The following is a 13,196-nucleotide window of genomic DNA, read 5'->3' on the forward strand; positions in this document are numbered from 1 at the left end:
GGCAGCCGCGTGACGTGTTGACTGGCAACAGCGTGACGTTTGCTCAGGTGTTCAGACTGTCTGCACAACCTGTTGTCAAGGAAAAGATGCATAGCAACCCAAGTGGGGGGGGGGGAGGAGTGTTGGCTGGAGGCAGCAGCACAGGGAGCTGGGAGGCGGGATCAGGCGGGACAACAGCACCAACGGCTTGGGTCAGGCAGCAGGTATCAGTCAGCCGGCTTCACTCCAGATGTTCACGTCCGTCGGCCATCAGCGGAACGCCGGTATTCCGGTGACAAACGTGGAGAAGCCGTTCCATCACGTCTGATTCCTGCGTGACGCGTCCCACTTCCTGCCGCTGATTAGTGTGTCCGTGCGTCTGTCTGCTCCCCCTTTGATCACATTAGCCGAGGCCTCCTCTTGGCCCGGGGGGAGCGCCGCCTCTCTCTCTCCGACAGATGTTGCGCTCCATCGCTCCTCGCCGATATTCTTCAGAACCTTCTATCCTAAAGGCTGAACGCCGTCTCGCTCTGACACACACGCGTGCGCTTTGATAGGTGGCAGGAATGAGCTTCACCTCTGTCCTCGCACAGGTGTAAAGCCGCTGCTGCTCGGCTCTGTTTGATATTCCCAAAGAGCGGAGCTGCTAACGATCCCCGATGCTTTAGGCTGTGATTTATGGCGCCTCCACCTTCACGGCTTTACTGTGAGCATTAACATGCTAACGAGGGAAACGAGCCCCGCCTGGTGTGGGACGGAGGTGAGGTCGGCTCCTCCTCGTCCACGCCAGGCTCCTGGCAGAGGAACGCCGAGTCGTTCCACCCGTGCAGGACGCGTCACAGCTGCGCCTCAACTCATTTTTCGGTTTCCTGTGGTTCTTCCTCTTTCTCGGGGCTTCTGGGGCATCACCAGCTGTGAGCGCCACCAGAAATAGATGTTTTTCTTTTTCCCGCGCGTTAATTTTGTTTTTCAGATGGTCTGAAGGAAGCTCTTTGAAGAGCATCGCCTTGGGGAGAAAAGCTTTGAGGCTCGGGCCCAGACAGACGAGCGGCTCGATGGGCGGCGCCAAAGCCGCGTCGTGGCCCCAACTGCAGGGCCCGATTGGTTTGTGTTCGCTGTTTCAGTGGCGTTTTAATCCCCGATTCCTTCATCTCACAAGGCGGCGGTAGAGGTGAGCAGGAAGTGCTAAAACCATGGAGACGGCGAGAATGTGACACTGCGATAGGACTCGGCGGGCCCGTTTCATTGTTTCTGAATAAAGCCTTACATGGCGAGAGCAGCGCCGCTCTGTTTTCCTCCCCCTCCTCTTTTCTGTGCATTCACTCACTTCTCCTCTTTGTATTCCTCCTCATTCTGCCTTTTTCCTCCTCTACCTTTTGTCTGGCCTGATTCTGCTGCTCCTTCTTTATTCTCTGGCTCAGAACTCAGGTGAAGATGTTTGCAGGAAAGTTTCTCCCGACTGTTTGAAGCTCTGCAACTCTGGATATTATTAGATGTTAATTATCCACAGTGGGTTCTGCTGAGTTGGTAGTTGTTCAGAAAACCTGCCTGTTATTTCTCTTTTTGTTGTTTTTATAGAACTTTGGAGGCCTCCTGCTGCAGCTGCAGGTAGCTGAGAGCAGATGAAGCCTCGAGCAGCACGCTGGTGCTGTCCTTCCTCTTCATGGACATGTAGCTCATCCTTTCTTTGCTGGAGTTTGGCGGTCTCCACTTATCACACTTTGATTTTCAGTTACTCCAGGTGGGAATAATGAGGCGACACCAACGTTTGTGTCCTTTGGTAATGACCAAACGGAGCCGTCAGCAGGTTTTCCTGCTCTTCCTTAATTTGCATCCATAGATTCCAACCATTCGCCCCTCTTAGGAAAACATGAACAAACCAGCAACCGGAGAAGTCCTGGCAGCTTCTGGACACAGGTCCTGGAAAAGTCTCAATCTTGCGGTGGAACCTTGCAGGAAAGGGACGGATTCTCGATATTTTTGGATTTTCTGATTTACTTTCCTCCTTTCTTGGGGAGCTGGAATGGAAAGCAGGCTTCTCTGGTGAGGGATCAGCGGTCAGTGTAACTCCCCCTGCAGTCTGGGCCCCAGCACAGCCTTATAAATACACCGCAGCCTCACTGTGACAGCTCCTGGCAGGATATTCAACTGCAGCGCTCTGGGTGTGTGTGTGTGTGTGTGTGTGTGTGTTGGGCTGGGGCGAACTTGGCAGGTGTGTGTAGCTGTACACCGAGAGTGTAAGCACGCATGTGTGTGTGTGGAGCTGCACACCCCATGGTTTCCTGTTTTCATTCCATCCTGATATTCCACATGTGTGCGGAGTCCTGGTCATCATTATGACTTGGCTTTTTTGTGTGTGTGAGACATTAAGTGTAATTGGAGTGTGTGGTGGGAAAATATGCAGAGGTGTATGAGCGGAGGAGGAGGAGGAGGAGGGATGGAAACAAAGGACGGAGAGGAAGACTTTAAATGTTCTGGTGCTGCTGCCAGAAACCCCTTGTTTCATTCCAGTGAAATTACAACAACAACTGCACAAAGTGGTTACAAGAATATTCGCTCAGGCCAACTGGCAACCGGTGGTTTATCATGTAACGCAGCTGGGTGGATGCTAAACAGAGGGAAGGGGAGAGAGGAGGCGATAACGCAGATAAACCAGCGGCGAGAGGAAGGAGCGGCGTGCAGCCGAGGCGAGCGCATCTCTGAGGTGGAAAGAGATTTGGAAGCCTTCTGGATGAGGTCATGGGAAGCTGAGATCGAGATCTGTGTGTTTAAAATGAGGCTTAACAGCACTCAGCCTGGGCCCGCCTCTTTATGGGCACACACACACACACACACACACACACACACACAGCTGCACCTGTTGCTGACACAGCTCAGCAGGAAGGGGCGTGGCCTTTGGCACTGGTCCTGGCTGCAGTATAAATCTTCTCCCAGCTCCAGGTTGAGTTTCACCTCACTGCTCGGTCCAAATGGCTGTTTTAGGCTCAGTGAGGTGTGTGTTTGTAGGGCTCTGTTTGGAATATTATTATGTAATAACAGGAGCTCATAAACAAACATCAAATGAGATCCTCATTCAAGCAGCCCAGTGGGGAATAACACGTTAATATTTATTTATAGCCCTGCTAAATAAGCTTCTAAGGCGCCTTAAACAGGCTTGTGCTGCCCTCTGGTGGTCATGCTTAAGAACAGCACCCCTGTTAAATCTTGACATTTTCTCCTAAAATTGTTCATTTCAGCTTGTCTGTGCCACAAACTGGAAGATTAAATGAACAATCTGAGTGTTTTTAAACAGATCCAACAGTGTGAGCTGTGCTCCTAAAACCTTGTAAACGCGTGTTTCCGTAGTTAAAGAAGAATGCGTCTCGGAGGATGAAGAGGAGGTGAAGGACACACTCGTGGAGGAGATTCTCCAGCAGGGAGACACAGCCATCATCTATCCCGAAGCTCCCGAGGATGAGCAGAGCCCAGCAGAGACGGGAGGCGCCGATGAAAACGGTAACCTGGACAACAGAACCACTCCCATCCGTCCGCTTCTGTCAGCGTGGGCTGAACTCCTCCTCTCTGTCTCAGGAACCCCTGATTCCTTCTCCCAACTGCACACCTGCCCCTACTGCTCCCGGGGCTACAAGCGCAACGCCTCGCTGAAGGAGCACATAAAGTATCGGCACGAGACCAGCGAGGACAACTACAGCTGCTCGCACTGCAGCTACACCTTCACCTACCGCTCCCAGCTGGAGAGGCACATGAGCCACCACAAGGGCAGCAGGGAGCAGGTAACACCCGGGGGGGGGCGGAAAGTGGGGGGCAACAACCCCCATTCTGCGTCTTCTCACTCTAACTCTGTTTCCAACTGTCGCAGCGTCAGATTTCTCAGTCGACGACGGGAGGAATCACCGAAACGGGGGGGACGCGGAAGTTCAAGTGCACCGAATGTTTCAAGGCCTTCAAGTACAAGCACCACCTGAAGGAGCATCTGCGCATCCACAGTGGTGAGCTGTTACCGCGGCGACCGCCACCCTCAGTCGCACGCACGCCCCACAGGGCGACCGTTCGGTCGCACCTCAACTTTTGGGTGAATTTATTTGTTTTTGTGGGAGCTGGCGACTTAATTTGGCCTTTTTAAATGTACCAAATCACAACTATTGCCAACTTTAACCCCCAAAAACTGCGTGGAAAGTGGGTAAAGAGGGTTTGCTCGGAGCACATGGTCCACTCCTGGGGACAAAGGGAGCCACTGGCCCCGCCCCCAGTGCTTCACACCTGGCTGCAGGGTCCACCTCAGGGCTCGCCTCATTGGTCAGTCAGACACTCCTGCGTTCTCCTTCTTCCTCTCCTGGGGAGCTCTAGTGGAGGAGGAGCCACTTACCTGCAGCTCCAGCGTCTGTAGCCTGCAGAGAAATGCTTAACTGGCCTCCAGCCACCACACGGTCTCCAGTCTGAGGCCTGAGATTTAGAGGAAATTAGCCAAAACACGGCGCGAGCTGTTCCGGCCAGTCTGCACCAGCGAGCTCTGACCAGTAAGAACTTCTCTTCTTCTTCTTCTTCTTCTCCAGATTTACTGAACTTCCTCTCAGCCAGGTTATCTTTACCTTTTTGCATTTGATATTTACAGTAGTTGGAAATTCCCGCTTGAGCCAGAAAGTGAGCAGATGTGTCTGACCTGCGGACCACGTCTGCTCCTGCCCTCGTGCACGTGCACATGGTGTGAGATTAGCAACCTTTAGCTTCAGTTACAACCACACGCACGTGAATCGTTGATCCTAGTGTGGTGAAGTCCAAAATGAGACCCAGTCCCAGTTGGTCACCGCGTGTTTGTATCTGGACTTTGTGTTTATTGTTCTGGCAGCTCGCTCACATGTGGCGACCCGGGTCAGGGGACCATCCAAGTCCAGTAGAACCAGTATTAAGAGACCAGAGTGGATGTTTGACCATTGTCATTCAGCCTCCATTCGACATGCGTACTGGTCCTGCTGGGACGCTGCAGCCTATTGTTCTGTGGAAAAGCCTTTTCAGGCCCCCTGAGGCCTTCACACCTGGGCGCAGAGCCCGCCCCTGCGCTCGCCTGATTGGTCGGGGCTGTGGGAGAAGCAGCAGCTTATCGGTGGCCTGCAGAGGCTCCGCGCTGCAGTCACATGATCCAGCTGATCATTAACCGGACGTGGGGGCGCTCGGAGACGGGAGCTGTGATTCCGAGCTCGGCTGAGCTCTGCCGGAGGCCGACCCTCGCCCCCTCGAAAGATCTGATTAGATTCGCTGTGAAGTCGCTCTTAAATCGAGAATAACGCTCATTTTTTTGGCGTCTCGCCACAGGTGAGAAACCGTACGAGTGCTCCAACTGCAAGAAGCGCTTCTCCCACTCCGGCTCCTACAGCTCCCACATCAGCAGCAAGAAGTGCGTGGCGGCGGCGCCCGTCAGCCGCGCCCCTCGGACCCTGATCAAAACCACGGCGAACGCCGCCCAGGTGGCGCAGGTCCTGATCGCTCCCAGCCGCGGCGTCCTGAAGGAGAAGGCGGAGAGCAAGCCCCTGCAGGAGCAGCTCCCCGTCACCCAGATCAAAGCCGAACCTGTGGAATACGAGTGCAAGCCCACCATGGCGGCGGCGGCGGCCACCAGCGGCGGCAGAGTCGTCAACGGAGCCGCCACGCAGCCCGGCGTGGTTCCGGCCGCGGCCGTGCCTCAGGGCGTCGCCATGGTGGTGCCGACGGTGGGACTGATGTCGCCCATCAGCATCAACTTAAATGACTTGCAGAACGTGCTGAAGGTGGCGATGGACGGGAACGTCCTGCGGCAGGTGCTGGGCAGCGCCAACGGCGTGATGACGCCGGGGAAGCAGGGCATCGTGGTCCAGCAGGCCCAGCAGCAGATCATCAGCCTGCCGGCCTTCGTGGACCACGACGGCACCACGAAGATCATCATCAACTACAGCATCGGCCCCGCGGCCGCCACCACCGCCGTCACCCAGCCCACGCCGCTCGTTTCCAAAAACAACGCCGCTCCCGCGGCGACGGCCGCGGCGGCGCCGACCCCCACCAGGACCGACCAGGCCGCCACCCCGGAGGCGGCCGACCTCAGCATCGTGAAGACGGAGCCGGAGTCGGTGCCGATCGCGAAGGTGGAGGCGGCGGCGGAAGCGGGCGGCGCCCAGGTCCCGGACAGCAACAGCACCTGTTTGCTGTGTGACGACTGTCCGGAGAACCTGGAGGCGCTCCACCTCCTCCAGCACCACAAGGCCGCCAACGGCGAGGCCGTGGACTCCGCCGCTCTGGACCCGTCCTTCGCGGACCTGCTGAGCGAGGCGGGCGTGACCGTGGCGGAGCCGCCCGTGGACGACCTGCTCTCCCTCCTCAAGTCCTACTTCGCCTCCAACGCCAACCCCAACGAGGAGGAGCTGGCCAAGCTCTCCGAGTCCGTCAGTATTCCCGTGGAAGTGGTCCGGAAGTGGTTCGTCAAGATGAACTCGCACAAGTACAACAGCGCCGCGGCGGGTCCGGCAAAGACGGGACCCACGACCTCCCTGGACGAACCGTCAGAGGCCGACGGGGGGAAGAACTCGCCCGGAAAAGCGTCCTCGGAACGCGGGAGTCCGGCCGCGGACGCCGCTCCTCTGAGCGCCGACGCCGAGGGCCTGGTCATCGTGAAGAGCGAGCCGGAAGAGGCGGAAATCAGCAACTCTCAGGCGGAGCCGCTGGACCTGTCCCTCCCCAAACATCTGGCAGCTCAGTTGGAGTTAAAGGAGGTCACATCTGCCCCCAAAGGGCAGGAGAAGCCGCTCAACCTGGCCTGCCTGAGGAAGGACGGCCAGACCATCTACGTCGCCGCGCCGCAGGCGGGAAACCCTGTCAACATCGTGACGGCGGCGCAGCTGCCCACGCTGGTGGCCATCGCCGGCCAGGGCCCGGTGGGCTGCCTGAGCACCATCAACACCGGAACCAAGCGCACCATCCTCATCCCACAGCTCACCTACACCTACACCACCACCACCGGAGCCAAGACCGTGGTGCTGAACAGCCACAAGGTCGGTACACGCCGCGGGGCGGGCGGGACCGGGCCGGGCGGGGCCGGGCCGGGCTCATGGGTGTTCTCTGCTTTCGTAGGAGACGAGTCCGGACAGCGGCTCCGACGGCGTCGCCGTGGCGGAAGAGCAAAGCGAGTCGGAGCTGGCCATCATCAAGAAGAGGCGGCTGGAAAACGGCGTTTACCCCTGTGACCTTTGCTCCAAAGTCTTCCAGAAGGGCAGCTCCCTGCTCCGACACAAATACGAACACACAGGTTTGTGCGCGCACACACACACACACACCACACACACACACACACACACCACACACACACACACGCCGGGGGGGGGGAGCTCAGGAACGCCGGTCGAGCGGCGGCGTCGGCGTTCCTCTGACTCTCGCTTCTCGTCCGCAGGCAAGCGGCCGCACGAGTGCAGCATCTGCAAGAAGGCCTTCAAACACAAGCACCACCTGATCGAGCACTCGCGGCTGCACTCGGGCGAGAAGCCGTACCAGTGCGACAAGTGCGGCAAGCGCTTCTCCCACTCGGGCTCGTACTCGCAGCACATGAACCACCGCTACTCCTACTGCAAGAAGGACGGCCTGCACGCCGCCCCCAGCCCGGGGCCGCGCGGCGTCCCGCTGGAGCTCAGCAGCCCCGGCGCCGCGCCGCCCTCCGACAGCCCCACCGCCACCCCGCCCTCCCAACTGGACTCAGACGAGAGGGAGAGCGAGGAGGACGAGGACGAGGCCATCTGCATGGACGACATCCGCGTGGTGCAGGTGGACGACGGCGAGTGCGAGATCTACGAGGGCAACTTCGACGACGAGGAGGACGAGGAGGAGGCGGCGGGCGAGGAGGCGGCGAAGGGCGGCGAGGAGGGAGGGGAGATGGAGGAGGGGGAGGTGGTGGGCGAGGTGGTGGAAATCAAGCTGGGGGACGATCACGTGCAGGACGACGAGATGGACGGGGAGGCGGCGGCGAGCGCCGGCTGCGAGGCGGAGAGGGACAGCAGCGTCGGGGAGGGTCCGGACGCCGTCACGCCCACGGAGGAGGCGGAGACGGACGCCAAATGATGGAGGGAATCAAGACTGAACTGCAGGAAATCAAAGATCCTATCGGTCCACTACTGTGTACAAAACCCCGGGTGTGCCTGAACTCAAGAAAAAGGAAAAAAAAAAAAAAAGACTTTTTTTTTTTCTTGTAGAAATGAAATATCAGTGTTAAAATTGTTTATAGAATGAGAGATTTTAAAAGCAGACGTCGCCCACGGTTACTGAGACATCCCAGGTTCTTTCCTTTGCTTTTCATTTGCTCAGTGTTACTAAACTCGTTCTCCTCTGGAAGCATTTTAACCTGTAAAGACGAGACATTTGTACCTTTTTATTGCCAATGAAGTTTCCTAAATCAGTATTTTACTGCGTTCGACGAACAAAAACCTCTGCACTACAGTATTCCTGGTTTACCGACAGTATTCCTGGTTTACCTACGGATACATGCCTCATGCATTGTACGGTTGTCAGTGTTAACATTCGAGCTAGCCACATGTTGTCCGTGTTAGTGTTAGTTCTGTGCTAGCTAGCGTAACTTTTGTTTTCAGTTTGACTGTTAGCCTTAAGGAAAACAACGTATTCTGGGGGAAGTTTGTGGGTGGGTCGGGGAGGGAGGGGGGGGGGGTCCTGGGGGGAGGGGCTTCTGAACGCCATAACCAAATTAGTCCTATCAGGGAATGTGGAGTATCAACCTCAAAGCCAGCACCGGGCGGCTGCGTTTTGGAGCGAATGGGGCGGAGCCTCCTGGAGGAAAACAAACAAACAAACAAACATGTGAAAATTAGGCTCCGCCCACATCAGCTCAGCCGCAGGCTCCAAAACACAGGCGGCCGTTCTTTACCAAGCTTCTCCTAATTTATCCGACTTGAGTTTCAGGTCAGCGTTTCAGTGTTTTTAGCTAATCGTGCGACTCTTTGTGAAGGAACAGGGTGGTTCCTGCTCCGGCCCGATGCCTCCAGCCTTATGCAAGACCTGTGTGCTGTTAAAGTGCCATTGAACAGTGTTATCATTTCACACATGTAGCCAGTATTATTTCTCCTTGACACCAAACCCACATTTACTAGTGTTTGTCCACTTGCACAGAACAGCCAACGCGTCACTTTGACTCAAACTGAGGACAATTCTGAGGCCTTTGAAGTGTTTTTAACCACAGAAACGGTTTTCATCGGTCGAATCTGCGCAACTGTAAATCAAAGCTTAAAAAAAATAAAAATCATCAAAGCAAAGCGACGAGCAAAAGTTTCGGCCAAAACGAGACGTTTCTGCGACGTAACCGAGTTGTTGCTTGGGCTTTAACGAGTCGCTGAGAATCATCGTTAACATTGTGAACTTTAACCTGTGGAGATGCGAAAAAGCCGCCGCCTCGAATCGCCCCCCCGGCCCCTCGACGGGCACCCATTCGGCTTTTGTCTGCTTTGATGTGGAAGATCAAAAGAATTCCAGAAACCGCTCAAAGTTTTCATTCTTAAGATTTTAAACGAAGATCAAGCGGGAGAGAGCGACGGAAGTCGGACGGTCGGCGGTAAATGTGCACTTGTTTTAAAACCAGTAAAAGGTGAGAAGCTGTGTCGCACTTCAGGTAACAAACGTTAGTGAATGTGGTGACCGAGTGATTTCAGTTGCTTTTACCGAACAGTGTTTTTAGTACTAGTGTGTGTTTTTGTTGTTGTTTTTTTTTTTTTTAACAATGGCAGTATTAGAATCCTTTTCACAAAAAAAACTGTTTAGTTTTTAGAAAACTTTTATATTTATGTGTCTTATTTTTATATTTTCTTTTACAGTTATTTATTACACATTGTAGTGTACATTATTGTAGTTTGAATTGATACAATAATATATTTTAGTATGAAAAATAATCTTCAAGTCAGACAAAAAAATGTGCTCCTGGGAGATGAAGTTTGTATCAACGCAAAAGAGAAAAAGAGAATTCCGATTTCTGTTTTGACCGAGGAAAAAAAAAACCACGAATTAAGTGATGAAGGAAACTTACATGTGCATCCCAACTGCGTCGTTATGAAGCTACTGAAACCTGTGATGTTAAACGCATGACTCGTTATGAAGGATATTGCTATGGAAACGTGACTCCTCCCCTTTTTCTTTCATTTCGAAGCCAAATTTCGATCACCCCGCCACCGATTTCTGTTGTGTGCCAACTTGTTAACTTGTACTGTCGAAGGCTGCGAATGGCTCCTTTTTTGTCCTCACCTTTGTAAATTCACTGTCTTTTTTTTTTTGTAATGTTTGTATTTTAGTTTTGCTCCATTTTTATGACTCCCATCAAAATAAAATATAAGACGGCGTCTCTGCGTCACATTTGTCTGCTTGTGCATTAAATAAAGATCTGACTGAACATTCTGAGGTTAAAGCTAAAAACACTACTTTAAAATCTAGATTTCAAGGAAAAACCTTCAATGTCAATAACAGGAGTTTTAGATCATAAATATGGGTAAAACCTGGTAATGTTGGACATTTTTAGGCTACTTTGAGCCACCAGGTGGCGCCAGAACGCCAAACATCTGAGACGCTTGCAGTTATTCCTAAATAATCGATTTCTGAGGCGCGATATTTAATCCAAACCGTGGAGAATCCAGGAAAAATCCAAATGGGGAATCAAAAATTCCAGCCGCTTACAACAAAGATGGATAATGCCCACAAAAATGTTTTTCAACAGCTTAAATTCAAATTAACCACAAAACGTGAGCTATTTTACTTAAAAACAAACTTTATTAGAGTCAGAGCGAAGTGACAAAAACAGCAAACCTAAATTTGAAGAAGGAAATTAAATTAAAATAAATTAAATTAATCTTTAATGATCTGCGCGATGGCAGTTGCCGCTAGGTGGCAGTGTTGGGCCGTGTCAGGAATTAAATGGACGCTATTTCATCAGAAAAAACTTATTTTCTTTTAATTGAACCCTTTTACAGGTGTTCTGCTGTACTGCAACAACACTAAATAAAGGTCATTCATCTAAATTTGGATGCTTCTGCGTGGATTTGAAATGAAACAAACTGCGACTGCTGTTGAGAGCGTCAGATCCCGATCTATCATGGAGGAATTCCCGCTTTTCTTTCTTTTTTTTATTACCTTCAGGAGTTCTATTTTCCAGGTGTGAATGACACTTGGAGGTTTGATTGTCGCGGTTCTTAGATGAAACACTTCTGGAGCTGATTTCAGGTGTTGGATGATGTCACAGTCGCCCTCAGGGGTGTCGGGACGGCGGGCTACAGGAGCCGGAAGGTCACATTCAAAGGTCGCCTTTTCAGAGAGGATGGAGGCACCCACGCGGCTCAATCTGGGGGGGCGGGAACGTTCCAGCAGCAGAACCAGCAGCAGAACCAGCAGCAGAACCAGCAGCAGAACCAGCAGCAGAACCAGCAGCAGCTTCAGCTCATCTCCATAATGAAGCAGGGAGAGTCTGTGGAGCAAAGCGGAGCACAAACAGCATCACAGCCGCCACAACGGCTGTAATTAAAGCTCATTCCACGCCGCCGCCGCCACCGCCGCCGCCGCCGCCGCGGGCCGGGTCGGGCCGCACGCGCAGCCGTTTGTCACAATTAGCCGCCGGATCAGGCCTGTCAATCAAATTCAACCTCTGCCCGCAACAATCAGCAGCTCCGGAGTGATTTCACGTTGTTTGGTTGGAGTCTGGGCCGCCTGAAGGAGCCGAAACGGGAGGAAAACCGGCGCAGGGTGTTCGGAAAATTCTTCCAAATGTAGAAAAATAACACATTGGAAGAGCTCAGAACCCAATTTTTAGGGGTCGTTTTGTGATTTTTTCTTCACTCATCGAAACAGGAAGTTGAGGCGCTCCCGTCTTCCTGCTTCCAGCATCGTTTCCTGTGTGTTGCGTCTGCGTCCAGGTCAAAGGTCAAGGGGAAACCCTTCCGACTGCACACGTCCTGTAGCGACAGGCGTTGCATCGGCGCCTTCGTGTTGATGCCAACGGGCTTTACGTCACGCAGCCAAAACCGTCCCAGGTGGTCCCAGATGGGGCGGGACTGTTTTCGCTGGGACGTTGTCGAGGCTGAAATTGTCCCGTCGGCCTGGTCAGGTCCAGGTCAGGTCCAGGTCAGGTCCAGGTCAGGTCCAGGTCGGGCAGGTCGGCCCGCCGCTCCCTCACAATCTCCTCCCTGAAACTTCCAGAACAAAGAAATGCTTCTCTTTTTTTTTTTAAATCCCCATTTTCCATCCTTTTGACAACTGACGCGTGCTGGAGATCGAGGTCAATAAAAGCTGAAGAACCCACGTGAGCACGTGGCTGACCTGTCAGCAGCGGCCTGTAGGGGGCGCCAAAGTGCGAAAACCTTCCCTCTCCCGTTTATCTGAATATCTGAGCTCTGCTTAATCCAGCTTCAGTCCGGGTGTGTGTTGACTCCTCAGTCAGGATTTATGCTTAATGAACCGCAGACGTGATGTTAAAGAGGGAAAAGGGGCGGAGCCTTCAGCTCCCGGTGACAGGAAGTCCAGACGGACACAGATACTCGCCTGCAATCAGGTTAATATCGATCTGTAATCCTCAGAGCAAACAACAGATGTAGCAACATCTGAGGGAACGTCGGCCGAGCGGGTCAGAAGGGACGAACCGGGAGGAGTGAAGGCGTAGCTTTAGCCGGGTCCGGTCCTGAAAGGTGACACCCGCCCACCAGGACCTTCACTTGAATGTTCAAGGTCGTTTCAAAGCTCGCCGCTGGTCATTTGGGCGCCGCGTTCTCTTTAGACAGGACTGAGGATGTAAGTAAATACTTCTGAAGTAGCTGGCAAACATCGTTAAAAGGTAATTAGCTATTTTAGAAGATTCCTTTTTAAAAGTCCTTGTGAAGCGTCGTTAGCCGGTTCCTGCGGGAGCCATTAATCCAAATCTGGGGTCAAAGATGCATCTTGGAAAAAAAACGAGCGCGTCTTTCTTTAGTTTAGAGCTCATTAACAGACGAGCCGCCTGTTTTCCCGCCGCCTCGCTCCACCTCATTACGTCCCCCCGTCCCTCGTTCACGCCGCCTCCACCGCGTCTTCTTCATCGGGGCGTCCGTCCTCGCGTCCCTCTGATGGAGACGTGTGTGTTGGACTCATCAGTTTGCTGCTGCGCTCCGTCTGAAGCTGTCAGAGGGCACAGCAGGTGTGTGTGTGTGTGTGTGTGTGTGTGTGTGTGTGTGTGGTGTGTGTTGTGTGTG

At 53.4% G+C, this 13,196-nt stretch overlaps 1 protein-coding gene across 4 annotated transcripts in view; it reads left to right on the forward strand.

The window, feature by feature from the left end:
- The window catches only part of LOC130538600 (zinc finger E-box-binding homeobox 1-like), a 33,259-nt gene extending 22,931 nt beyond the window's left edge, over positions 1 to 10,328 (forward strand). For 3 of the 4 annotated variants that reach the window (XM_057056343.1, XM_057056344.1, XM_057056342.1), the window contains exons 3-8: positions 3,325 to 3,474; positions 3,550 to 3,752; positions 3,839 to 3,968; positions 5,290 to 6,995; positions 7,075 to 7,249; positions 7,391 to 10,328. In XM_057056343.1, the coding sequence (XP_056912323.1) occupies positions 3,325 to 3,474; positions 3,550 to 3,752; positions 3,839 to 3,968; positions 5,290 to 6,995; positions 7,075 to 7,249; positions 7,391 to 8,052 (3,026 nt within the window). In that variant the 3' untranslated portion in view covers positions 8,053 to 10,328. Of the gene's footprint in view, positions 1 to 167; positions 1,721 to 3,324; positions 3,475 to 3,549; positions 3,753 to 3,838; positions 3,969 to 5,289; positions 6,996 to 7,074; positions 7,250 to 7,390 lie in introns of those variants that run through there. The other variant, XM_057056346.1, reaches the window with a different exon arrangement.
- The last annotated feature ends 2,868 nt before the right edge of the window (positions 10,329 to 13,196 follow it).

This window comes from Takifugu flavidus, chromosome 15, assembly GCF_003711565.1.
Source record: "Takifugu flavidus isolate HTHZ2018 chromosome 15, ASM371156v2, whole genome shotgun sequence".
NCBI classification, from domain to species: domain Eukaryota; kingdom Metazoa; phylum Chordata; class Actinopteri; order Tetraodontiformes; family Tetraodontidae; genus Takifugu; species Takifugu flavidus.